Raw genomic sequence first — 26,824 nt, forward strand, 5'->3', positions numbered from 1 at the left:
TGAGAGAGAGAAAAAGCATGAGTAGGGAGAAGGGGCAGAGGGAGAGGGAGAAGCAGGCTCCCTGCTCAGCAGGAAGCCTGATGACTCTGAGATCATGACCTGAGCCGAAGGCAGATGCTTAACCAACTGAGCCACCCAGGTGCCCTGAAGAATGTGTTTTGTTTTTTTTTTTAAGATTTTATTTATTTATTTGACAGAGACAGACACAGTGAGAGAGGGAACACAAGCAGGGGGAGTGGGAGAGGGAGAAGCAGGCTTCCTGCTGAGCAGGGAGCCCGATGTGGGGCTTGATCCCAGGACCCTGGGACCATGACGTGAGCCGAAGGCAGACGCTTAACAACTGAGCCACCCAGGCGCCCCATGACCATTGTTTTTTATTCAGATTTATTTTCCCCTAAACCTCCAGTTCACTTTCTAAGTTTGTTTTTTTGTTTATTTAAGTGATCTCTACACCCAATGTGGGACTCCAACCCATGACACCGAGATCAAGACACATGCTATTCCAACTGAGCCAGCCAGGTACCCCTCCAGTTCACTTTAATACCAACGATATCTCCCTTCTCCATGTGTGTACCAGTCTCTCATACATTTCCTAGGGGAAATTGGAAAGAGCTGATAAAGTAGATCTCTGATCCAGCTTTTTATGGTGAGCTAAGCTGAAAAAAGGTCAAGATGTGTAGCCTTGGCTACTATCTGGGTAGAATATAAAAAAGAATTTTATCAAAACAGTTACATATTCATAGCTGAAGGCAGCATGAGGATGGAAAGAAGTAGGGTTTTGAATGAGACAATTCGAGTTTGGATTCTGGTGCTGCCACTTACTAGCCTTATGTCCTCAGCCTTGTTGGACTCCTAGTCTGTAAAATGGAATGATTCCCCATGCCACAAGGCTAATCTAATGAGATGCATACATGACCTAAACACATGAAAGCCCTGATAAACTTGCCTTCTGGACTACGGCAGACACTTCAATTCCTCCACACAACTCCCTCCTTTCTAGTAGCACCCCCATTTCCTTCTGATGGCCATAGCACGTGCTTAAGGAAAGCCTGTCCCTAGCCCCAGCTCCAGGGCTATTTTCTGGTTGATCTGAGCCAATCATAGACCAATTTCCTTTGCCATGATTTCAATGTGGGTTCAAGAAGCAATTCTGCACTAATAAGATATGAGGTAAGTCTGCTTTGGCTGGAAGCTGAGTTTTAACTTAAAAGGACACAAGGACCACGTTCCTGCCTGTAGATATTGTCATGTCTGGGTTGATGTTCAGAATGGCTACACCCAGGCCTTAACAAGGAGAATGAGCTTGAAGACAAAACCAACACAAAAGGAGAACAAAGCAGAAAGAGAAAAGGGGCTTTACACCCCTTCACACTGAGCCACTGAATGAGCCAATCTTGGACTTCATGTAATTGGAGATAACGTCCTTATTGTTGTAGCCTCTTTCAGCCTGATTTTGTTACTTGCAGCAGACAACAGCCTCCATGATACATGGACCTTTTGCCTGAGAGTCTTTGGGAGTTCAGGTGCCTGACTTAAAGTCATCAAGTGCTAGCCCACAGTAGGGACCCAATATTAATTTTGTCTTATCTCAAACATGGGACATACAAGAATCCTCTCTAGAAAGATACATAAAAAGATACTTTGGGGACTTAATGACTGTCTAGGTCAGAAGAAAAACATTCCTGCATTCCTTCTTTGCCACCTTTAAAATGCACGAAAGCCCACCCACTCATGTAGTTAACCATTACTGAGCTCCCAGACTATGCAAAGAGCAAAAGAAAAATTGAAATGGATCTTGAGCTCAGGGTGCCTGGGTCGCTCAGTCGGCTAAGCATCTGCCTTCGGCTCAGGTCATGCTCCAGGGTCCTGGGATCGAGCCCCGCACGGGGCTCCCTGCTCGGCGGGAAGCCTGCTTCTCCCTCTGCCTCTTCTCCTCGCCCAACTTGTGCTCTCTCTCAAATAAATAAATAAAATCTTTAAAAAAAAAAAATGGCTCTTGAGCTCATGGGCAACAAATGCACAGGAAGATGAGTGGTAGAGAGAGGTTCTGATGTCTATCTAGACCATACTTGATGCATAAAAAGGGAGGCTGTCAGGGTGAGTGTGCACCAGTCACAGAGGCCGACGCCATCAGCAAAGGAAGCCAGAGGTGCTTGGGCACAAGAGGCAGCCTGGCCCGAGGCACGCAAGGGGGACTGCTCAGTGCAGTGTGCCCCGAGTGGCGTGTGCAGGGGCAGCAGGCAGTGCGAGAGAAAGCTCTGGTCTGAGAGCAAGGTCTGAGGAGGAAGCAAGCTGTGAGGGACAAGGTCCTGCAGGATGTCACAGGTGGTCTGGAGCAGCAGCGAGGCCACGTGGTGATGGCCCTGGCACCCTGAGCTGGGGTTAGGACCTGGTGGGAAGACTGCTGTGCAGATGGGAAACTAAAGGCAACACGGAGATCCAAAGAGTCTGGCTTAGGAATCAGGAGTCCTAGGTTGCTGCTTTGCCACGGGGACCGTCACTTCTCTTTGGGCCTCAGCTTCCCTCTGTTAAGTGACAGGGTGGGGCACATGGTCTTTACAGGCCTCTCAGACCCCATTATTCCAGGGTCCTGACTCACCACATAGAGGGAACATGGCAGATCTGCCCAGGGCAGAGAGGGCAACCAGGCTCCACCTCGAATGCCCACTCCAACTAGGAGGTCATGCCTGCCTGGAGGGCCGTGCGGAGAAAAACTGCAAAACACTCCCGAGTTCCACAAAAACAGAATGCTTGGGAGATTGGTGAGACCCCCCCCCTCACCGGGGCTCAAAATGCTCAAATGGTAGGAGTGGCAGGGATTTGCCACCCCCTCGCTTAACGTCCTGTTTCCTATGATGGTTGCAGAAATGAGCCAACCACTCATGGTATGAGGATATGGAAGGTTCGTTTCTCCTGGGGTCCTTTCTGCAGGCAGCAGGGCCAGCCTCCCCCCAGTCCTAGGCTCCCCAACCCTTTCCTCACGCAGGCAGATACCCTGGAGCCGGTCTGCCGCTCACTCCTGATCCTCCATGCTTCCTGCTTCTGTCTCTGCTATGTTCATCATCTCATGTCCTATCTTCCCCCCGGAACTCTGCCCCCTCCTATTCCTGCAGCCAAGACACAACTAATTAATCACGACAGGCTCTCTAACCGAGAAAGGCGAACTTCCTTTAAAAAATGTGGACAGTAAACAATTCTGATCATTTCTCTACTTTGCCTTTTTATTATTCCTTCCCTGGTGTCCTCCTCTCCCCCCCAGCGAGGGCTACAGCTCTCAGATGGACGGCCACAGTGCCGCTAACAGACGGGGGGTTATTTCATACACTAGGGCACCAGGTTGTGGTACAGCTGTCAGGAAGAGAAGGGGAATTACATTGCATCTCAGAGCCACCGGCAATGAACTTCTGCATAAAGGACTAGATTTGCCATGTATTATTTACGCCAGCATCAATTTTCCCAGCTGCCTCTATTTACTGTGCAAATTCTCTCCTGTCTGTTTATGGGCAAGGCCATGGTTCAGCACCTCTGGCTGTGAGGCACCTCTATACTGTGGAGGGGCCCTACAGGGCACCATGCATAATAAACAGATAGCTGGATTCACTGTGGCCACATCCTCCCTTCCTGTTAAATTATATCCCTGGGACTGCAGCAAGTTCACAGTCTCACCTAGTCATGGTGATGCATGCAGGTGCGTGAAACCAAATAAGCAAGAGGAAAAAAAAGGAAGAACTGTTCTTTGGAACCTCACTAGGGGAAACTGAAAAACACCCTTCTGGGGGGAAATCAGGTGGCTCTGGGGCTCAAGGAATTTCCCGTTTGTATTTTTAAGAGCATGACATGGATAAAGAAGGGCTTTGCATTTACAAGGTTGCTTCCACCCAGTAACTCAAAGACAAAGCTAGGGGAAAGGGAGCTCCATCTTACAGATGGAAAAACAGAGGCAAAATAAAAAAGAGAGAGAGAAGCAGAGGCTTCCGGGCTCCGTCACTGTGTGAGGATGGAGCGTGGGTAAGATGGTGACACACAGGGTTCTGTCCGGTCACTAGCAGGCCTCTTCAGAGAGGCCGGAGGCCAGGGTGAACTCTGCTCACAGGGAAACACATATGATAGAAACAAGGAAGAAAACTTGGCACCAGCATGAGTTTCTGGGTCCTTCCACCACCAAATCCTCTCTTGCCTGTAGCTCTGTTTCCACAGAAACAGAAGCTGAGGAAAGAGAGATGTCTCTTGGGCCCGCCCAAGAGCTTCTGCTGCAGTCCCAAGTACCGGGTGGCAGTGACCAGCAGCTGCTAGTGTGCAGAGAGGTGGGGCGCTTGACGCCCCCCCTTCCCAATCAACAGCACAGTCATATCTGATCTCCCTGGGATGCTGGGCTCTGCTCTGGAGGCGCCCAGGTCCCAAGGTCTACCATCTCCTGGAAACCTGTTGGCTGGAAGAAGACAGGAGGGAACGGTAAGTTTTCGAGTTAAGCAACACAAGCAGGCAGCATCTTTGGTTGCCGGGTCTCAGCGTCCAAGAATTCCTCTATGAGACATCTGGGCACACAAACACCCTCAAGGGCCCAGATCCCTGGCTTTCCCCTGTGGCCAGCTCACCAGACGGGGAGATTTGGTCAGACATGCCCTGCGCTGACTGCCCGATGCTCCTGCTCCTTCGTCAATGTCCAGGAGAATCCGGGTGCTGGGTACAAAGCTCCAGGAGCGTCCGAGGGCAGGTCTGAGCTCTCCACTGTCTCTGTCTCGGGTCATGTGGTTGGTTACCTGAGGCAGAAAGAAGCAAAGACTTCTAGATTGATAATGCTGGGGTAGAGGATATCTGTTCCTTCTGCTTCATTCTACAAGTGGGAAAAGTGAGGCCCAACACAGAGAAAGGACTTCCCCCAAGACTCCCTGAGTTATTGACAGCTGGTCTGGAACTAGAACCCCAGGTCCTCACTCGTGCTCAACTCTTTCCCGAAATCACCATGCCTCAGGCTTGACTCCAACAGAAGGTCATAGGGCATAGGTCCGGGAATAAGCATCTCTGTCTGCACTTTGCTGGAGGGAAGATAGTGGTGGGCCTGCACCTCCTACACCCCCAACCCAGCAGACAGGCATTCTGAGACTATACCACCCAGCCCTTTGTGGCAGGGAGTACATCTGCCTGTAGGGGGTCATGGGAGCTTCGAAAGGGAGGTTGTAATCTGGTCAGTCAGTTCTCCGGTGCCCAGGATAGTCATAGGTAGGCTACCTGAGCCTCACAGCATCCCTTGATGAGAGTCTCCCCACCAGCCCCCCAACCAGGGGCAGGGGGCTGCAGCTTGTTCATCACTGAGTCCCCACTGCCTAAGCCAGGGCCACAAGCAGGTGATCATGTACAGCCTGAAGTCAGGAGAGGGAGGCCCTGGGACTCAACTTAAGAACAAAAGAACACTGCTGGTGGGTGTACGAATTAGTATAACCTTCCTGGAAATTTGGTGGTATACATTTAAAAATGTATGTATTCCCGGGGCTCCTGGGTGGCTCAGTTGGTTAAGCGTCTGACTTCAGCTCAGGTCATGATCTCAGGGTCCTGGGATCGAGTCCTGCATCGGGCTCCCTGCTCAGCAGGGAGTCTGCTTCTCTCCCTCTGCCCGCCCCCCACCCCCCAGCTCATGCTCTCTCTCTCTCTCTCTGGTTCCCTTTTTCTCTCTCAAATAAATAAGTAAAATTTTTAAAAATAAATAAATAAAATAAATTTTAAAAAATGTGTATCCCTGACTCTGTAATTATACTTTTAGGAGTTTGAGAAAATAATATGAAATGTGCAAAGAAATTTAGGTATCAGGGTGTTCACTGGAGTTTTACTTAAAGATTTATATATTTATTTTAGAGGGAGAGAGCAAGCATGTGAACAGGGGAGGAGGGGGAGAGGAAGAATCTCAAGCAGACTCCCTGCTGAGCATAGAGCCCAGTATGGGGCTCGATCTCACAATCCCGACATCATGACCTGAGCCAAAATCAAGAGTCCAACGCTTAACCAACTGAGCCAACAAGTGCCCCAGAGTTTTACTTAAAACAGAGGAAAACCAGGGGTGCCAGGGTGGCTCAGTCGGTTAAGTGTCTGCCTTCTGCTCAAGTCATGATCCCAGGGTCCTGGGATCGAGCCCCATGTCGGGCTCCCAGCTCAGCGGGGAGCCTGCTTCTCCCTCTCCCTCTGCGTTTCCCCCTACTTGTGCTCTCTCTCACTTGCTCTCTGTGTCAAATAAATAAAATCTTTTAAAAAAAATTATAGAACACTTATAAAAAAATTAAAAAGAAAACAAAAGAGGAAAACCAGTAATGACCAGAAGGCCCAAATCAAGAAATAGATCATTATGGGATACCAGGGTTTGGCAAACTACTCCCGACCGGCCAAATGTGGCCCCAAAATTATTTCTGAAAGTCAAGTTTGGCTGGAACATAGCCATACCCTCTGTTTAGGGCCTCTCTGTGGTGGCTCTCACGCAATCTAGGCGGAGCTGAGTAGCAGTGACAGAAACCATATGGCCATAAAGCCTCGACCATTTACTCTCTGGCCCTTTAGAGAAAAGTTTGCTGACCCCTGTACCATAGGTATTAAATAAAATATGTAACTGCGAAAAATGGCATTCTTAAAGCATCTATTTAAAGACATGGGAAATGGAGTGAGATGAGTCGGGTTTTTTTAAAACACGGTTACAGTTGAGTTGGAAAGCTGGTTAAAAGTACACACATATACGTAGAGAAAAGAGATTCTACGGAGATATATAAAAACATGAGTATGTTTTCTGTGGATGTGGAGATTTACTACAAATTTGACTCCTATATTTAACTATTTTTTACCCTATGAGAAGCATGCAGACTTTAAAAAAAGTCCTCCGTAAGCAGAAAAAGTTACTTCGGAGGCAAAAACATCCCTTTCTATGAAGCACTGGAAAAGGCAAAACTATAGGGACAGAAACCAAATCAGTTGTTGTCTGGGGCTTGGGGACCTTTTTGGGGTAACCGAAATATTCTAGATCTTGACTGTGCCTTGTAACAAGAGCAGATACGTTAGTAACTGTTAGCCAAACTTCAAATGAGGAGAAAGTTACTGTGTGTGAGTTATCCTTCAATAAACCTGTCTTGAAGTAAAAAGAAAACCAAGACTGTCCCTGACCCCTTGGCTATTTATGTCCGATCCCATCACAGTCCAGGGCTCTAGATGGCCCAGGGAAGTTGGGCTAAGATCCTTTCCTAAAGGGCCACGTTGGGGGTTAAGTTGCCATTTAAGTAATGTAAACAGCTGGAACTAGAACTCGAAGTCAGGTCCCAACTTGGCAAAGCCCAGGGAGCAGAGATAAGACCAGCAGGCTGGCGAAGCCCACATCCTCACCACCACCGCCATGCCAAGGTCCCGGGCCAGGGTCTTCAGCTCTCGGGCCAGCTGCATCATCAAGGCCAAGCCTGGAGGAGGAGAAGCACAGGGTGAGGGCAGCAGGGCACCTGGGACTGGGCTGACCGGGGACTGCATTCCCGAGCTGGGAGGCAAGATCACGTCCCGGACCTGGGCTCTGCCGCACCTCTTACCTTCCCTCTGCTGACCTCCCAGAAGTGGGGAGACCACCGCAGTGACCGAGTCCACAACCACCACCTTCACCGTCACGGAGGCACTGCTCACCTGGGGAGAAGCAGAGGCCATAAACCAGTTGGCCTCTAGGGAGCGTCCAATATAGGGCAAGCTTGCTCCTCTATCAGAAATCTGTAAAGGGGGCGCCCGAGTGGCTCAATCGGTTAAGCATCAGCCTTTGGCTCAGGTCAGGATCCCAGGGGCCGGAGATTGAGCCCCGCATTGGGCTCTCTGCTCCCTCTGCCTGCGCTCTGCCTACCTGCCAAAATGAGTAAGTTAAAAAAAAAAATCTTAAAAAAAAAAAACTGATAAGAAATAAGTTCTCCAACCCCAAATACAGCTGTGCAGGCATCATGGAATTTCACTAAGGTCTTTTTTCCCCATCTCCATTTGTAGGTATAATAGATTTTACTGAAGGCTTGGGTGGATAGAGGGGGTTTGAATCACAGGACATCACAGATACACGAAAATAATTAAATTTGAGAAATCCCTGTTCCAAGTTCTGTGGCCCCAGTCACGAATTTTCTTTCTTTTCTTTGTTTAACTTATTTTTAAAGTAATCTCTACACCCAACTTGGGGTTTGAACTCACAACCTCAAGATCAAGAGTCACATGCTACACCCACAGAGCCGGCCAGGCCCCCAGTCCTGAATTTTTTTTAGGATTTTTTTCCCTAAAGTTTATTTATTTATTGATTGATTGATTGATTGAGAGAGCTCACACGCGTAGGGGAAGGAGAAAGAGATGGAGAAGGACAAGCAGACTATCCCAGGCCCTATCCCAGGACCCTGCGATCACAACCTGAACCGAAATCAGGAGTTAGGTGTTCAACTGACTGAGCCACCCAGGTACCCCAAGATTTTTTTTTAAAGTAGGCTCCACACCGAGAGTGGAGCCCAACACGGGCTTGAACTCAGGACCCTGAGATCAAGACCTGAACTGAGATCAAGAGTGGGATGCTTGGGGTGCTTGTGTGGCTCAGCTGGTTAAGCAGCCGGCTCTTGATTTCAGCTCAGGTCGTGATCTCGGGGTCCTGGGATCTAGCCCCACACTGGACTCCCCACTCAGCAGAGATGCTCCAGGATTCTCTCTCTCTCCCTCCCCCTCCTTCTGCCCCTCCCCTCACTCATTCTCTCTCATGCGCTCTCTCCCTCAAATAAATAAATCTTTAAAAAAAAAAAAAAAAAGGCGTGGGATGCTTAACTGACTGAGCCACCCAGGCACCCCCAGTCCTGAATTTTCTTAGCGGCCATCTTTCTTATGGCCAGCCTTCTCCACCACCATCTTGCCAGGCTCTTCTCCCTCTTCTGCTTCCTTTCCAAATTCCTAACTCCCTGTGCTGAAGGGGTTAGCCTTCTCTTTACTTCAGTCTCCTTCTAGATCATGCCTCTAGGGCCTCATCTTCCGCATCTAAAGCAGTTCCAATACAGACCATATAGACAGCCATCTGTTAAAACCATCATCTTTTGTCTCCAAACATGCATTAGCATCATTCTAGTTTCTTGGACCTAACCTCCCTTACTCTTTATGTCCAAGTCATTTGCTGATTCTGTTTCCACAATGTTCTTTCTCACTTCATGCGGGCCAAATCTTGGATTTTCGGCATAATCTGGTCTTTTGCATGTCTTCCTTCATTGTCCAGTTACTGACTCTCATGTCATCCACTCATCTAAGACAGGATGGCAGAAAAGAAGAGAAGCTAAAACTGAAACCAGCTTAGCTCTTCCGCACTCTGGGAGAGCAGGTTAAAATCTCTGGCTAAAATGCGGACAGCCGGCCTTTCACTGCTGGTAACTATGGAGCTGTCAGGTCGTCCGTGGCAGACAGACCCGAAAGCGGCCCCTTGACCTCCACCTCCAGGTATTCAAGCCTTGTGTAATCCCTTCCCCCAACCGTGGGTGAGTGCTGCGGCTGGCTTCTGACTGATACAGTGTCAAAGGTGCTGGAATGTCACTCTCTTGATGAGGCTATGCTATATGGCAGAGGTGATGGGACGTCACTCCCAAGATTACGTTATGTTACATGAAACTGCATGTTGCATTTTGCTCTTTCTTTTTTTTAATTTAACTTATTTGAGAGAGAAAGAGTGAGAGCACGAGTGAGGGGAGGAGCAGAGGGAGAGAGAGAGAGGGAGAAGCAGACTCCCCACCAAGCACAGAGCCCAACGAGGGGCTTAATCCCAGGACCCTGAGATCGTGATCTGAGCCGAAGTCAGAGGCTTAACCGACTGGGCCAGCCAGGTGCCCCTTGCTCTCATCCTTGTGCTGTTTTGATGAAGGCCGTGCTGTGAACTGCCTATGGGAAGGGCCGCAGGGCAGAGGACAGTGGGAGCATGGACAACTGCCAGCAAGACACTGAACCCCCTAGGAAATGAGTCCTGGTGACAACCTGAGTGAACTTGTATGCGGATTCTTCCCCACTTGAGCCTCCAGATAAGAACACAGTCCAGCTGCCATCTTGATTACAGACTACTGAGATCCCAACAGAAGCCCCAGCTAAGCCGTGCCCAGACTCCTGACCCACAGAAACTGTGAGGTAGTAAACGTGTTGTTTTAAGTCATTACGTTTGTGGTAACTTGTTATGCCATAATAGAATATATACTATCATAATGGTCTTCCAGTAAAAAAACACATCATTTGACCTGGGAGTTGAGAGATTTAGTTCTTATCCTAATTATGTAGTGACTTTGAGCAACTTACTGAACTTCTCTGGTCCTCACTCTCCCCATCTCTAGAAATGAGAGGGCTGGATTAGATCGGGGCTACTTGACTTCATGTCTCAAAACACACGGGTCATAACCAGCTACAGCTCCTATGGCAAGTATCTGTTCAACTATTAAGTGTTCTAAAGTTTGTAGAAATCATTTACTTTACACACGGTCTTGGGTATGCCCATAGGAACATGTTATGCTTTGGGATCTGAGAAAGTTTAACAAGAGTTGAGCTATTCTAAGATGTCTTTCTAAATCTAATAGCCTGTAAATGAGTGCACCAAATCCTAAGCACCCAGCAGGTAAGATGGGGTACCAACCCAAATGCCACTCTAAACCCCTCTTCCTTGTTAACAGGATTCTGGATGTGTTCAGGTAGTGGGCAGAAATCTGATGTCATGGAAGGTGGGCCCAACCCCTAGTCTAAGATACACATAAAACTCCATTTTGGCCAACTAGATGTAAGGCGAAGCCTACTAGTGGGTTTTGGAGAAAGATTTTTCTTTCCTGATAAAAGGGAAGAAATGCAGAAAAGGGGCCATCTATTACTGCCCTGAATACGGGTGTTGATCTGCGAGGACGTGATGCTTAGAGCTATAGCAGCCACTTTGCAATCACGAAGGGGAAGAGCAAGAGAATCAGACACACCAACTGGAGCCCTGATACCATGGACCTGCCAACCTCCAGACTCATGAGAGATAATTAAATGGCCTCAAGGTTCAAGTGCCTGTCACACAGACTCTATTACTTGCAGCTGAAAGTAATCCTCACTGATCCAGGAGGGATGAATGCAGAAAAGAATACGACATGATCCTTGCACTCAAGGGTCTTACTGTTTAGTGAGGAAGATGGGCAGGTAAACAATGAGGCACTCAGGAAGGAATTAAGCATCCAGGAATCCCATCCCATCCTGTGGCAGGCACAGCTGGAGTCACCAGATGGCACATCTGCATTTCCAAACAGTCTGTCCTAGGACACCTGCCCACATGCAGACAGCGCTGACAAGCTGGGTGAAGCAGGGAGGGGCAGAACAACAGGCTCACCTGCTGGGACATGGCACCCCGGAAGTCCTGTAGCACGTCCAACATCTGGAAGATGTCAAACGCACGCACCACCTGGATCCTCTGGAGAGCTCCTGCCTAAAGGGGTAGGAAGGAGAAGGAGGGGCTTTGGATAAGAGGGAGCAGGGGCTCAAGCAAGATAAAGAGGGATTTTAAAGCTGAGCAGAAAGAGACCCCTAGACATAAGGACTCTGGTCCAAGATGGCAAGTGGGCTTTTTCTCCGGGGCCAGTTCTCACAGTGGTGGCTGCCTGGGTGCCAAGCTGCAAAGCCAAGTCACAGCTCAGTGGGAAAGTATGGCAGGTCTGATTAGGAACATCTGCCATGGCAAATAATGGGAAGGAAACACAGATGCCGCGTGCCTGCCAGCCCTGAGTTAGGGTGTGCAAGGAGCTGGGTCACCTGGGAGATCAGTGTGGGTAGCATCCAAGCTGGGATAATGTCGTAACAGGAAGAATTGAAGAACACAGGAAGAATTAATATAACAGCACATTTCAAAGCCAGAAATGACTGTTCATCCAAATGGCCAAAATTCTTGCAATATAAGGGATAATGGGGTCTTTCTGTGTCAGAACCTCAAAGGAACTCAAGCCTCCTGCCCCTTACCTGCTCCTCCTCATCTGGGGTTCTGGCCTGAAGTAGCTGGAGGATGCGGGAGGCTGTCAGTCCTCCATTGGAATCAATGTACACAACATTCTGCTGTAGGCCATAGGCCACATTTGCAGCCACACAAAGACATACCTGAGGAGACAAGGCATTGGGAGAACTTGAGCCCCCAAAGAAGGCCCAGAATGGGAGCCCCCCACCAAATCCTGTCCAGATCCCAGTGACACGAATTGGCCATATTCAAGCCCCACTTCTCACCACCCATCTCTGAATCACAAGTACATTGGCAGAAGCTCCCCCAGGGATCCAGAGCTATGCACCCACCCTCCCACTTCCTCCCCACCCACCACCCCCCACGTCCTCCTGGCTGCCGGCTGCCCACGTACCTGGGTTTTGCCGCTACCTGGGCCTCCTACAATCTCAGTCACTTCTCCAGTGTAGAGACCCGCATCAAGCAGTTTGTCCAGGCTGATGAAAGAAGAGGAAGGAAGAGAATCAACCCAGCGGACTGGTGGGAACAGAGGGGAGTAGGAACTAAGAAGAAAAGCAAGACATTCCTTCCCAGCACTGCTTCTGTCCAGAGATGGTCTGAACATCTCTAGGGAAAGAGGGCACGGCTACAAGCTCCTCCTTGGGCCCCTCCTCATCTGTTCACGCCAGTCTGAAGATCACTCTGCTCTCCACAGCGGTCTCTGCACCCCAGCAAAGGGTCCTCCTTCCATTCTCGACCTTAATCCCTTACGGGTTTCCTTGGTAGCATTTCCCATAATTTGTCATTATTTATTTATTTATTTAAGATTTTTATTTATTTGAGAGAGAGAGATAGCAAGAGAGAGCAAGAGTGGGGGGGTGCGGGGAGAGGGAGAAGCAGACTCCCCAACAAGCAGGGAGCCCGATATGGGGCTCGATCCCAGGACCCAGGGATCATGACCCAAGCCGAAGGCCGACCCAGGCACCCTCGTCATTTTTTAAACTTTGAAATAATTATAGATTCATAGGAAATTGAAAAAAAAAAAAAAAAAGATTGCACAGGACGGTCCCATGTACCCCTCCCCTCACTTCCCCTAATGGTGGCCTCTTGTACTGTATGACATCACAAGCCAACCGCGGTGCAGTCTACAGAGCTTATCCAGATTTCCCCGGTGTTCCGTGTGTGTGTACAATTCTATGCAATCTTATCACACGTGTAGGTTTATGCAACCACCACAAGCAACACACAGAATATTTCCATCACGATAAGTCTCCCTTGCGTCACCCTGTTGTAGCCACACCCCTCCATCCCACCCCGAATCCCTGGCAACCACCAACTGTTCTCCATCTCTGTTACGATGTTACTTCAAAAGTGTTACATACAAGGAATCACACTGTATGTAGCCGTTGTGGCTGGCTTCTTTGTGGCTGGCTTCTTTTGCTCAGCATCATTCCCTTGAGATCTGTCCAAGTTGTTGTAGCTGTTGCTTTTTATTGCTGAGAAGCAGCCCATGGTATGGATGCACCAAGTTTGTTTAACCATTCACCCACCGAAGTCTGTTTCCAGGTTGGGGCAATTGTGAATCAAATGGCTATGATCATCTGTGTACAGGTTTTTGTGTAAACCTGTTTTTCTTTCTCTGGAATAAATGTCTAAGAATACAACTGCCAAGGGACGCCTGGCTGGCGCAGTCGGTGGAGCGTGGGACTCTCTAACTCAGGGTTGGAAGTTCGAGCCCCACGCTGGGTGTAGAGATTACTTAAAAATAAAATATTAGGGGCACCTGGGTGGCTTAGTCGTTAAGTGTCTGCCTTCGGCTCAGGTCATGATCCCAGGGTCCTGGGATCGAGCCCCACATGCATGGAGCCCTGCATGCATGGAGCCCTGCATCGGGCTCCCTGCTCTGCGGTAAGCCCATTTCTCCCTCTCACACTACCCCTGCTTGTGTTCCCTCTCTCGCTGTCTCTCTGTCAAATAAATAAACAAAATCTTTTTAAAAAATTAAATTAAAAAAATAAAATATTAAAGGGGTGCCTGGGTGGCTCAGTCAGTTAAGTGTCCAACTCTTGATTTTGGCTCAGGTCATGATCTCAGGGTTGTGAGACTGAGCCCAGCATGGGGCTCCATGCTGGGTATGGAGCCTGCTTAAGATTCTCTCTCCCTCTGCCCCTCTCCCCTGTCTCTTAAAAAAAAAAAAAAAAAAAAAAAAAAGAACACAACTGTTGTATGGTAAGCACATGACAATTTTTGTTTTTTAAAATTTAAATTCAATTAATTAACATATAATGTAATATTTGTCTCAGGGGTACAGGTCTGTGATTCATCAGTTGTATATAACACCCAGCGCTCATTCCAACACATATTCTCCCCAATGTCCATCACCCAGCCACCCGATCCCCCACACCCCACCCCTCCAGCAACCCTCAGTTTGTTTCCTATGATTAAGAGTCTCTTATGGTTTGTCTCCCTCTCTGGTTTCATCTTGTTTCATTTTTTCCTCTCTTCCCCTATGATCCTCTGCCTTGTTTCTTAAATTCCACGTATCAGTGAGATCATATGATAATTGTCTTTCTCTGATTGACTTATTTCGCTTAGCATAATACCCTCTAGTTCCATCCATGTCATTGCAAATGGCAAGATTCCATTTTTTTTTTGATGGCTGCAGCACATGTTAATTTTATAAGAAACAATAAACTACTTTCCCAAATGGCTATGCCATGTTACCATCCCCAGCAATGTATGAGTAATCCAGTTTCTCCACATCCTTAACAGCATTTGGTCTTGTCACCATTTTTTGGTGTGGCCATTCTGGTAGGTATATAGTAATGTATCTCATTGTGGGTTGTTTTTTGTTGTTGTTTTTTTTTTTTTTCTATTTTATTTAAAGGGGAGGGAGAGGGACAAACAGACGTGGGGCTTGATCCCACAACCGTGAGATCATGACCTGAGCTGAAATCAAGAGGAAGCAGCTCAACAGCCTGAGCCACCCAGGTGCCCCCATTGTGGTTTTAATTTGCATTTCCCTAAGAACTAATGATGTTTGACATTTTTTCGTGTGATTATTTGACATTTGTATGTTCTCCTTGGTAAAATATCTGTTCCTGTCTGTTGTCCATTTACTAATTGGATTGTTTCACTGTTGGGAGTTTTAAGAATTTTTTTTTTTTAAGATTTTATTTATTTATTTCAGAGAGAGAGCATGAGTGCGGGGAGGAGCAGAGAGAAGAACAAGCCGACTCCCCTCTGAGCAGGGAGCCTGACGCAGGGCTCGATCCCGGAACCCTGAGATCACGACCTGAGCCGAAGGCAGACGCTTCGCTGACTGAGCCACCCAAGCGCCTCTTAAGAATTCTTTATATATTCTAGATGCAAGTCCTTTGTTGAATATGAGGCTTGCAAATATTTTCCCCACTGTACAGCTTGTCTTTTTCTCTTCTGCAGAGCAAAAGTTTTAATTCTGAATTTTTTTATTTTTTTGATTAAAAATTTTATATTTCTTTTACTGATCACACTTTTGGTGTCAAGTCTAAGAACCCTTTGCCTAGCCCTAGTTCTCAAAGATTTTCTCCTCCGTTTTGTTCTAAAAGCTTGACAGTGTTAGGGCGCCTGCCTGGATCAGCTGGAAGAGCATGCAACTCGATCTCAAGGTTGTGAGTTTGAGCCCCACATTAGGTGTAGAGATTACTTAAAATCTTAAAAAATAATCCAGGGGCACTTGGGTGGCTCAGTTGGTTGGGTGTCTGCCTTCGGCTAGGGTCATGATGCCAGGGTCCTAGGATCGAGCCCCGCATCAGGCTCCCTGCTCAGCGGGAAGCCTGCTTCTCCCTCTCCCACTCTCCCCGCTTGTGTTCCCTCTCTCGCTGTCTCTCTGTCAAATAAATAAATAAAATCTTTAAAAAAAATGTTTTAGCAATTCAAAGTCATTGGCTTTTCCATGTAATTATCAGAATAAGCTTTATTTTTACAAAAAAAATATGCTGGGACTTTGGTAGGAACTGAATTAAGTTTATAGGGCAATTTGGGGAGAATTGACATCTTTACTATGCTGAGTCTCCCAATCCATGAATACAGTGTGTCTCTCCATTTATTTGGGTCTTCTTGATTTCTTTCATCAGCAAGTTTTAATTTTCAGCATACAGCTCCTATACCCGCTGTTAGATGTAGACCTAAGTATTTCATTTTCTTTGGAGCAACTGTAAATGGTATTACCTTTTAATTTCCATTTCCACATGTTCGAGTATATAGAAACGCAATTGACTTTTATGTGCTAATCTTGTATCCTGCAGCCTTGCTGAATTCACTTAGTTCTGGGAGTTGGTGATTATTTTCTATGTGCTTGTTTTTGTCTCTCGTCCCCATTTGGCCCAGAGCACCCAGGGGCAAGGACACTGGCACAATGCTGGAAACAGAGGAGACACACAATAAATGTTGCCAGAGAAACAAGCAGTAGAACAGTAGTATTTAGTTACTATATTGTCGACACTCTGGCTGTGGAAGCCTTCAGGTAAACTCAAGACATAGCCAATTCCTAACCCATGTTCTGTCCTTGAACCACCCTGAAACAGGTCACTAACTACACTGTACTCCCTGCCCAACCTGTGGCCTGAACCACAGCCCACACCAATGACTCTGTGTCCTGACCTCACGCATCCCTTTTCCAGCCCTGCAAACACCTTCACGGGGTCCAGTACTCTGAAATGGTTCTCAGAATGGTCTCTCCCATGACCCTTCTGTGTGTGCCAAGCAGCACCTTAGAAAAAACCCCATTGATTCCAATTCCAAGGACCCCCTGATTATAAGCACAGGGCTCCGCCAGTCAAAACACTCCACCTCAGTCGACTGAGCCAGGCAGACAGCCCTCCCCAAGTGATTCTATTGTGCGGACAAGTTTGGGACCCACTGGCCTAGAGCAATAAAGTCAGAATCTCTAAAGGTGGGACCCAGGCATAAATATTTCTTAACCTTCCAGATGCTTCTAACGTGTAGCCTGGCCCACCCCACTGGCGCTGACTCTCCAGACCAGAACCGACCTCATTCTTGGCTGTGAGGACGATGCGGAAGGAATTACCAAATCCGCCTCTCAGCCGACTTCTCACCTGTGCTCCTATTTCACTTCTCCTACTGCCCAGAGGACCCTCCTCCCACTCACCTCTAACTCAGTGGAGACAGACCGCCCCCCACCTGCCTCGCGCAGCAAAACCACACCTGGGCCTTACCACCTGTTCTGAATACAACTGATTTCTGGGACTTATCCTCCACCTTTCCCTTGGAATTAGCTTCTTTTTTTTTTTTTCCCCCGGCCGTTCATTCCAACATGGCCTACATACCTCACATTTCCTGAAGGCCTTACTCTAAAATGAGGGAGATACGGAGATGAACGAGACATAGCTCCGGCCTTCAGGGAACCACTTATCTCCCCCCGTCGATACAACTTTTTGCCAGGTACACTTCATACTCTGGTGTCCTTGTAAAGACTCAGTGCACAACAGGCTCTGAGATGGCCCACAGCTTTTAAAAAACGCGTTTTCGGGGCGCCTGGGTGGCTCAGTCGTTAAGCGTCTGCCTTCGGCTCAGGTCATGATCCCGGGGTCCTGGGATCGAGCCCCACATTGGGCTCCCTGCTCGGCGAGAAGTCTGCTTCTCCCTCTCCCACTCCCCCTGCTTGTGTTCCCTCTCTCGCTGTGTCTCTGTCAAATGAATAAATAAAATCTTAAAAAAAAAAAAAAAAGCGTTTACTTTGGGTGAATGAAGCATTTCCCAAATGTCTGACTACATAACTCCCTGCCTCCCTTTGAAGAGTTACATCCGTCCAGTGTCCACAGAACACTGTGAGCAGGACTAGAGACCTAGCGCCTGATCTGACTCTTCATGCCTACATCCCACCAGGAAGCAGGGCCTGTTGTACCTCCTTTCAACACATCTCCTGCTGTCACCTGCCCTGGATCGGACTCACACACCCCACCACCGCTGTCTCTCTTGGCCTCTCTCCTGCAAGCCTCCCCAGTCCTGTCCACCCTGCACACCTCTGCCCTGTGCCGACAGCTCCCCTTCGCATTACGGCTTCCCACTGGGAGGGAGGCACCAGGGCTGGGGAGTCAGAGTCAGGAGCATGATGGATGTGGCCCCAAGCTCCCGGCGTCCTACTTACTAGCCGAGCGAACTTAAGCGAGCCACTTAAACTGAGCCCCAGCTTCCTCGTCTCTCCAACGGTTGAGTTTAACTGTAACGCACTCATTGGTGGTGGTGGAGAAAAAATGAAAGCATGTGCTGCGAAGTGCAAGATCGGGGCCTGTCTCCTCCACAGGGCTTTCTGGAACCACTCTGATCTCCCTTGCAACAACCCACTGTGGCCACAAACCTGTCCATTTATCACTGGACTGCTCCCTAAGCGCTTCCTCTGCCTGTTGGTTTCATAAGTAGCCGAAGCCCCAGGGCTGGTTTGGGTTAATCGGTCCCTCCTTCTGCTGCCTCCACACAGGCTTCCACCTTTCTCCCGCTGACCAGCTCTTCTATCTACCCACTAGGCCCCACGCTCATAAAGTGTAGGAGCTGTGCCAGACTTGTACACCCATCATCTGCACATACCTGGCACCTGGTAGGCAGAGAGTCGGTGCTTGATGGATAACAGCTGCAGACCCCCACCCAGGAGGAGCAAGCCCCATGCTGTGCGAACCTTGCCAAGAGAACGTGTCAGGGAAACAGCAAGGGCCAAACCGATCCAGAGACCTTGCTGGTGGCAGAGTTCCTCATCAAATTACACACAGGCCAGGAAAGAGATCAGATTCCCTTGGCCAGAAACTGGCTGTTGTCTTCCAATTCTTTCCGAACAACACAGAGGAATGGAAGTCCTCCTCCACGGAAGCTCTCTTGGCCCCTCTTGCTGCAGAGTATGGGGAACACTCCGGGTTCTGATCAGGTATCCCAGGGCTGCTCCCCCCACTCCTCACCCCTCCCTCCTCTTGGGCTAAAGGCAAGTTTGGTTAATAATCACTAACGCGCAGGATCACTGAAGAGATTATGTAACTTAATGTCAGTGGCTGGCACCTAGGAGGCACTCGGCGAGTGTCAGTGCTGCCACGTTCTCTTGCCCTGTCCTTAAGTAAAGTGGGAAGCAGGGCCAGAGCGGAGTTGTTCTGGTCTAATAATAATGAAATACTGACATCTTGTGTTACAGGATAGCGGTTCTCCACCAGAAGCAATTTTGCCCCCCTTGGGGTCATTTGGCAACATCTCTCCAGACATTTTTGATTGTCACAACATGGGGAGAATGGAGGTACAACTGGTATCTAGTGAACACAGGCCAGGGACGCTGCCAAAAACCCTATAATGCACAGGACACAGCACCCCCCCCCCAACCAAGTAATTACAAATCCCAAAATGTTCAGAGTGTGAAGTCGAGAAACCCTGTTGTAGGGTGAGAGACCTCAGAAGTCCCGACCATCTGTCCATGTTGCCCCCATCGCTACTTGAAAAACCCTGCTCTCTCTAGACTCAGGCGTTAAGAGGCCACCCTGGAGGCAGTCCTGTTCTCTGGCCGCTCGCCGTCCTCCCCAAACACACATACAAACCTTCCGATGCCAGTGGACAGGATGGCAGTGGAAGTCTTTAGTTCCTCGTAGAGATCAGCGCCATTGCAGGGGAAGGCTGAGAACTGGGCCAGCAGCACCCTTCTCAGGGCGACCAGGGCCTGCGGAAGGGGCAGGGGCAACTCAGGGTGGGGCCGGGGATGCTTCAGCCCAAAGCCGCCCAGGGTACTCTGCAATGGCCGGCCAGAGGAGGGGGCAATCCCAGGGTCTCATACGCTCCCCCCACCCTACTTATCAACCTCTGGGAACCCTCTGGTCCTTTGGCTCAGGGGTGAGCATTTAGACTCACCTAGGTTTGGACCGTGGAGATGGGCAGCTCACCTTGTATGACAAGCCACATTTCTGGGCCACGTCCTCCAGGTCTGCGGAAACCAGGTCCACCACTGAAAACAAAACCCACGTGGTTGATTGGTAGGAAGGGAGGCCCGGGCTTTCCACACTGGGCTTCGCCTCTACCTAAAGTGGGGTGACGGTTCTGCCTCGGGGCAGGCAGGCTCAGGGGGCCCAGGTAAAACACAGAGCCGCAGGGCCTGGCGAGGCGCCCCGGCGCCCGGCACCCGGTGGGGGTTCTGCCCTCCCCGCGGGGCTCGGCGGGCCCCACTCCCGCCTTCCCGAGCCTCTACAGAGCGCGGAGGGGACGGCCCCTCCGGGGTGCGCCGGCGCGGGGGACGCCGAGTCCGCGCTGTGCCCAGCTGGGGGGCGCGCACGCGGTCACCTGTCTTGATCCCGCGGCTCCTCAGTTGCCCGACCGTGTCGTGGGTGAGGCCCGGGCACAGCCCGGCCCTGAGCACGCCCATGTTCCCTGGGGGCCGCGGGGGCGCCGGGCTCGGGGCTGCTTGCCCCGCGGGCACCCGCCGGGCTCTCTGCTCACGCCCGGCGGCGCCCCTTTCCGGAGGGGACGCAGGCGGCGGCGCGGAGGGGATGGCCGCCGCCGGGTCCCTGCGCTGCGCTGCGCTGCGGCCCCGCCGCTCGCGCCTCGCCGCGCTTCCGCCTTCCAGGCGCCAGGGACGGGCCTGCAACGCCATCTGCTGGCCGCGCGGCGACAGGGCGGTTGGGGCGGAGCCGCGCGCGGGCCGGAGCCACGCCACGCCCCCGCGCCGTTTCGGGCGGGCGCCCCCAGTGCTCGGCTCCCGGCCCGCCACGGCCCGCACGCGGCGCCCGCACCCGCCTCCACCCGCCTCCCCCGGGCGCGCGCGGAGACCGTGCTGCGCCCGCTTCTGTTTTAAACGCTGGGCGGCGGAGCTCGGCCAGACGGATCGTCCGTGACCTCAGGCCCCTACCCGTTAGTGATGAGGATAGCGAGGAGGAATCAAAGATACTGGGTAATTACAGATTGGATGTCAGGTGCTAAGCAGCAGCAGAGCGCAGAGAGGGCATCTGCATCTCTAATTTGGAAGGAAAAAAAACAACAGTATTTTTTTGGATGAATAGCAACAACAAAAGCCCTGCTGATGTGGAACATAAAAAATATGATTTGGCATTTTTAGATGTCCCTTCGCTTTGCCTCGTCCTCTGGAAGACATAGCACAACTTTACAGGGATATCTCCTCAGAATCCAGTGAGACCCCATTTCACAGAGGCGAAAACTGAGGCTTGGCCAGGTGAAGTCACTTGCCAAAAGTTACACAACCTGTAGGTGCAGAGCCGGACTTAGAGTGGACAAATCCACATCTGAGTGCAAAGCCAGTGCTGTTTCAATAGCCTCTCTTCCTACTGTCGAAGTTGTGTATAGGTTTTCCTATGGTAAGGTGGTTTCCTTGCGAGCAGAAAAATGTCTGGCCCATATTTGTATTCCTCTGCGGCACCCACCATTGTCACTCAACACATGAAGACACTTGGGGTGAGGATGTGGCACATTTAGAGTTCTAGCCGTAAAACCTGGCTGTATGTGGGCTGTGAGCCCCCTGAGCCATCTGGACTTTCCCTGTGCCTACCGACATAGTGGGGATTTGCTGCCTAGGATTTCTGGGTATAGAGCCTCAGCATCCTAGAGACAAAGTCCCCACTCCCAGAGACCCATTTCAGTCCCGCTTGTTTCCCAGGGACGCTGCCACCTCCCACTGTACCCAGGAGCCTTCTCTCACCACCCTGCTCCTCCTTCCCAGAGCAGCTCCGAAAGGAACAGGTGGTAAGCATTTTGAGATCTTCAGAGAGAGGCAGGGCTGTTGTAACCACAGAGCATTAGAACTGGAAGGGGCCCAAGGGGTGATGTAGTCTGTGCTTTGTACCCCACTCCTGCCATTGGCCCTGGGTAGCAGCAGCTTCAGATCAAGGGGGAGGCTGGCCCCTAATTGTTACACTCAGTGATGATTATGAAGTCAGCTCATTGCACCCCCATCCCACCTAACTAAGGGTGGGTCCACTGCCCCCAGTTTCTCTCTGCTTCCTGTCAGCTGTGTAGTGACGGCTGTGGTCCGAAACGAGATGGCATCAGAGACACTATGTAAAGTGGGAGATGGGGAGGAGACCATGCTGAAGAAGGAAACCCTCAACATTCTGAATGCACTCAATCAAATGTCGAAGCCCTTTCCAAACCCCAAGTCTATGAACAGGACCGTCACTACCAAAGGACTCCCACTTTCTGCAAGGGGCAGTTTGGTTAACTTCTTGCAGGAAGATACCGTCAATCTACTGTAAGACACAGTCTGGTCCTTTCCTCCTTCCTAAGGCCAGAGTGGAGGGGCGGGGAGAGGGGCTTGAAGAAGAAATGAGGCTTCCTTGGCCTGACACAACCCATCCCTGGACTCCCCGGGAACAGCACGTGTGTAGGTTGCACTACGGAATCCTGATCCCAAATCAGTTCTTGGAGGCTTGGAGGCCTTCTGCTCCAGAAGGCCTGGTTTTCGTCAGAGCTTTGCAGACAGTACTTCTCCTGCTTAGTCCAGCTGTGGTCCTCACCAGTCCCACACACCCCCATTCAGACACCCCATTCCATTCCCTGATGGTGCCTCTTCCTCATTCCTCTGTTTCGCTGTCTTTACCTGCCTGATTAGGTCCCCCCAATAGTCTGCCTGCCTTCAGCCTGAAGTTTACTGTTCCTCCTTATGATTTTGGGTTCTCTTTAGCTCATGCCACAAAACTCTGAGCACCTGTCAGGTGTCTGGCCCAATGTCAAGTTCTGGGAATGCAGAGCTGCAAAACACACCCCCTGCCTTCAAGGAGCTCTCTGCCTGGGGTGTGTGTGTGTGTGTGTGTTGGAGGATGCTAGGCAAGAAGCAAGAATAATATGGCGTGGTCTGTGCTACAAGACACCTTGAGGAACCAGAGGGGGCTGTCAATGTCTTGAAATTCTTAATAATTTTGAAGAAGGGGCCCCCACAAACTATGTAGCTGGTCTTGATTACTTGAAAGGGATATGGCGTCCAGTCCCTAAGGGACCTGTAAGTAAGCAGGGATGGCTAAAGTGACAGATGCTTGTAGGAAATGTCATGGTAGGAAAATATTGGGCTAGGAGCCCAAGTTCAAATCCAAGTTCTACCACTTAGATATATGACTGTAGACAAGTTAATTAAGATCAGGGATCTTCAGTCCCTCATTTGTGAAATGGGGCTAACACTCATCCAGCAGGGCTGTCAGGAAGATCATAAAAAATTGTCAAACATATAGCTCAGTGCTTAACTGCTTTCTGTGCCCACTTCAGCACTCCTGTTTTGTGGAGGGGGGGGGTTGGTGTGTGTTTTTAAAAATATTTATTTATTTATTTGTTATTTATATTTATTTATTTATTTATTTATTTATTTATTTATTTATTTTAGAGAGAGAAGACACAAATGAGTTGGGGGAGGGGTAGAGGGAGAAAGGAGAATCTCAAGCAGACTCCCCACTGAGCAGGGAGCCTGACCCAGGGCTCGATCCCACAACCACGAAATCATGACCTGAGCTGAAATCAAGAGTCGGATGCTTAACTGGGTGATGGACATTAAGGAGGTCACGTGATGTCACGAGCACTGGGTATTATACAAGACTGACGAATCACTGAACTCTACCTCTGAAACTAATAATATGCTATATGTTAATTAATTTAATTTAAATTAAAAAAAGAGTCAGATGCTTAACTGACTGAGCCACCCAGGCTCCCCAGCACTGCTGTTTTGAATAAGTGAATATAAAATAGATTCATGGGATGCCTGGCTGGCTCAGTCGGTAGAGTATGCGACTCTCTGATCTTGGGGTTGTGAGTTCGAACCCCGCATTGGGTGTAGAGATTATCTAAATAAATAAAACTTAAAAAAAAATTCCAGAGCATATCACACATAGAGTAAGTACTGGTTTGTGAAATGTGTTTTAGGTATTTTTTTAAAGATTTTATTTATTTATTTTAGAGATAGGGATAGAGAGAGAGATCGCACATGAGTGGGGGGAGGAGGGGAGGGAGAGGGACAAGCCGACTCCACTCTGAGCACAGAGCCCAGTGTGGGGCTCGATCCCATGATCCTGAGATCATGATCTGAGATGAAATCAAGAGTCAGCCACTTAACCGACTGAGCCACCCAGGCGTCCTGTGTTTTAGTTTTATGTGTATGTTTCAGTATACTAGGTAATATGTATTTACTTTGGGTCAAGGTAAAAAAAAGATTTGAAAGCCAAACTTATTAGATTCTGTACTTTATCAGTAAATAAATAAATAGAATGAAACACGTACAAGGTTTTTCTTTGTAATAGCCAAGAATTGGTAAAAATACAAATATCCATGTAATGAAAAATGTACAACAGTTAAAATGACTGAACCAAAGCTACATGTGTCAGTACAAACAATGTTGGAGCACGTGGCTGGCTCAGTCGGCGGAGTGTGTGACTCTTGGTCTCAGGGTTGTGGGTTCGAGCCCCGTGTTGGGTGCAGAGATTACTTAAAAATAAAGTCTTTTTAAAAAATAAAATTAAATATTATGAAGCACCTAGAATTTTTCAATTAAAAGAATATATTCTCTGGGTTCTGCTATGGCCCAGACAGTGTTAAAAAATAAATAAATAAATAAATAAATAAATAAATAAATAAATAAATAAAATTAAATAAACCAATGGGGAGTAAAAAAAAAAAAAAACGAGCTGCTGGTGAATATGTATTAGATGATACCATTTATTTATGTGAAGTTTTAAAATATGCAAAATAGTAGTCGATGTTGCTTTAAGGATAGCAGACATCGCTCACAAACCTATAGAGACACATGTATAATGATACACAGAAAATCTGAAATGTGCTGTACTGGTTACCGTGGAGTGGGAGGATGCGAGCTGAGGTGGGGGATAGAAGTGTCCAGCGGGCTTTAACTATACTGGTGAGGTTGTAGTTCTGAAATTTGATGGGGGCTAAGTGGAAGCTTAATATCTCATTCTTTATTTTCTCACTTTATCATGCCTTCATTTCATTTTTTTCCCAGTTTTATTGAGATACAGTTGGCATATAACATCATATCAGTGTAAGGTGTACAACATGATTTGGTGTGTGTGTGGTGAAGTGATTGCCCCACTAAGTTCTGTTTCCATCCGTCACCACACATGGTTACAGATTTGCCTCTTGTGATAAGAACTTTTAGGATCCGCTCTCTTAGCAAGTTTCAAATAGACGATATTTTTTTTTGAAGATTTTATTTATTTGACAGAGAGAGAGCGAGCACAAGCAGGGGGAGCGACAGGCAGAGGGAGAGGGAGAAGCAGACCCCCCGCTGAGCAGGGAGCCCGATGTGGGACTCGATCCCAGGACCCCCGGATCATGACCTGAGCTGAAGGCAGACGCTTATCTGGCTGAGCTACCCAGGTGCCCGACAATATAGTTATCCTACTGTATATTATGTCCCCGCTAATGTATTATTCTTTTTTTATAAGGTTGGTTTTTTTTTTTAAGATTTTTATTTATTTATTTGACAGAGAGAGACACAGGGAGAGAGGGAACACAAGCAGAGGGAGTGGGAGAGGGAGGAGCAGGGAGCCCGATGCGGGGCTCGATCCCAGGACCCTGGGATCATAACCTGAGCCGAAGGCAGACGCTTAACGACTGAGCCACCCAGTCGCCCCTAATGTATTATTCTTGATCATCTTGTGTATGTCTAAAATATCTCATAATTCAACAAAATTTGGTTGGAAGGAAAAGTTTTTGAGCATCTACCCCAATATGTGTAAATCTATGTGTGCTATTGGTAATTTTACATGGTACATATTAATATTGTTAAATGTTAGAAAATCTAGTAAATAAATTAGTAATTACTGTTAAACAGTAGAAGTAAATATGAGTAAAGCTTATTTTTCTTTTAGATACTTTTTAGATATTTTTCCATACCTCGCTAGACTGGCTGGGCATTCCCCCAGGAGTATTTGCACCCCACTGTGGAAGGAGGATTTAAGCTGGGAGCGGTGTTTCTCAAATATGGTTCTCCAAATACATTCCTCTGAATTGTCTAAAGATCTTATTAAAGATACTTTAGCAGGGGCGCCTGGGTGGCTCAGATGGTTAAGCGTTTGCCTTCGGCTCAGGTCATGATCTCTAGGTCCTGGGATCCCGCCCCATGTCAGGCTCCCTGCTCAGTGGGGAGTCTGCTTCTCCTTCTCCCTCTGCCTCTCCCCCTGCTTCTGCTCTCTCTCTCTCTCTCTCTCTCAAATGAATACATAAAATTAATTTAAAAAAGATACTTTAGCAGCTTCCCCAGTCCCATCCCAAAGTAGGGCAGGGACCAGGAGTCTGCATTTTTCAGTAAGTGCCCTGGTGGGTTTCATGCCCTGCTACAGGGTGCTAAGGATGTTCTGCGCTATTCAGAAGCAGCTGGGGATTCTGGCGAGTCAGGCGCAAGGCCTGCCTTCGGGGAGCTTCCTGGCTGTGCGGGCCAGGGTGGTCTCCCTCAGCAGGCCCCCCTGTCTCCCTCCCACTCAGGAAGCCGATGCCAGTGGAGGGCTCTGAATGCAGTTCCGACGACACCAGCATCTCCCCCATCTCAACCACCTTGCTGAATCCCATCAAACTGGCTGTGACCCAGCCCAACAGCAACTTCTTCGCAGGGATGCTGGAGGGCGAGCTGAACAAACTCAGCTTCTCCTCGGTGGGCAAGGATACAGAAAAGAGGGACCTGGCCCTCTGCCCCCACCAGTCGAAGTCCCAAATTGCCCCTGGGGCCCTGCTGGACCTTGACAACCCTGAGCTGGACACAGACACCTCCTCGACCCCCTCAGAGTCCTCTGTGGTCATGGATGTGCCGGAGGCACCCTTCATCTGTGAACACACCGTCAGCGATTCCACGGCTATGGTACGTTTCCCTCTTGGTGCATTCAGCGCAGGCTCCCTGGCCGCCCCCGTGTGCCAGGCACTGAGCTGAGC

General features: G+C 49.0%; 2 protein-coding genes across 3 annotated transcripts in view; one reads left to right on the top strand and one right to left on the bottom strand.

Moving 5' to 3' along the window:
- On the bottom strand, positions 1 to 21,672 carry RAD51D (RAD51 paralog D). Of its 2 annotated transcripts, none has more exons than XM_073879425.1 (10): positions 21,606 to 21,672; positions 19,843 to 19,904; positions 19,504 to 19,622; positions 12,351 to 12,432; positions 11,965 to 12,099; positions 11,342 to 11,437; positions 7,548 to 7,638; positions 7,354 to 7,424; positions 4,596 to 4,760; positions 1 to 4,429 (listed from the first exon to the last, which is right to left on the bottom strand). In XM_073879425.1, exons 1-10 carry the CDS (start codon positions 21,655 to 21,657, stop codon positions 4,346 to 4,348), a joined length of 957 nt encoding a protein of 318 aa, XP_073735526.1. In that variant the 5' UTR covers positions 21,658 to 21,672; the 3' UTR covers positions 1 to 4,345. The 2 variants fall into 2 exon arrangements, with proteins under 2 accessions (XP_073735526.1, XP_025707108.1); XM_025851323.2 differs by lacking the exon at positions 21,606 to 21,672 and adding an exon at positions 20,237 to 20,499.
- FNDC8 (fibronectin type III domain containing 8) overlaps positions 20,723 to 26,824 on the top strand; it is an 8,508-nt gene continuing 2,406 nt past the window's right edge. The window contains exons 1-4 of the mRNA XM_025851368.2: positions 20,723 to 20,843; positions 21,564 to 21,649; positions 21,915 to 22,154; positions 26,384 to 26,753. Of these exons, the coding sequence (XP_025707153.1) occupies positions 20,811 to 20,843; positions 21,564 to 21,649; positions 21,915 to 22,154; positions 26,384 to 26,753 (729 nt within the window). The 5' untranslated portion in view covers positions 20,723 to 20,810. The remainder of the gene's footprint in view (positions 20,844 to 21,563; positions 21,650 to 21,914; positions 22,155 to 26,383; positions 26,754 to 26,824) is intronic.

Source organism: Callorhinus ursinus, unplaced genomic scaffold (assembly GCF_003265705.2).
Source record: "Callorhinus ursinus isolate GAN/ISIS: 27379988/994484 unplaced genomic scaffold, GSC_fseal_2.0 scaffold34, whole genome shotgun sequence".
Taxonomy (NCBI): Eukaryota; Metazoa; Chordata; class Mammalia; order Carnivora; family Otariidae; genus Callorhinus; species Callorhinus ursinus.

Coding starts and splice junctions, on each gene's coding strand:
- RAD51D (XM_025851323.2), bottom strand. CDS start 20,318: ATGGGCGTGCTCAGGGCCGGGCTGTGCCCGGGCCTCACCCACGACACG. Junction 12,100..12,350: donor CAGGTAGCGGCAAAACCCAG/GTACGTGGGCAG, acceptor TTGTCTCCTCAG/GTATGTCTTTGTGTGGCTGC. Junction 4,430..4,595: donor TGACCAAATCTCCCCGTCTG/GTGAGCTGGCCA, acceptor GTCTTCTTCCAG/CCAACAGGTTTCCAGGAGAT.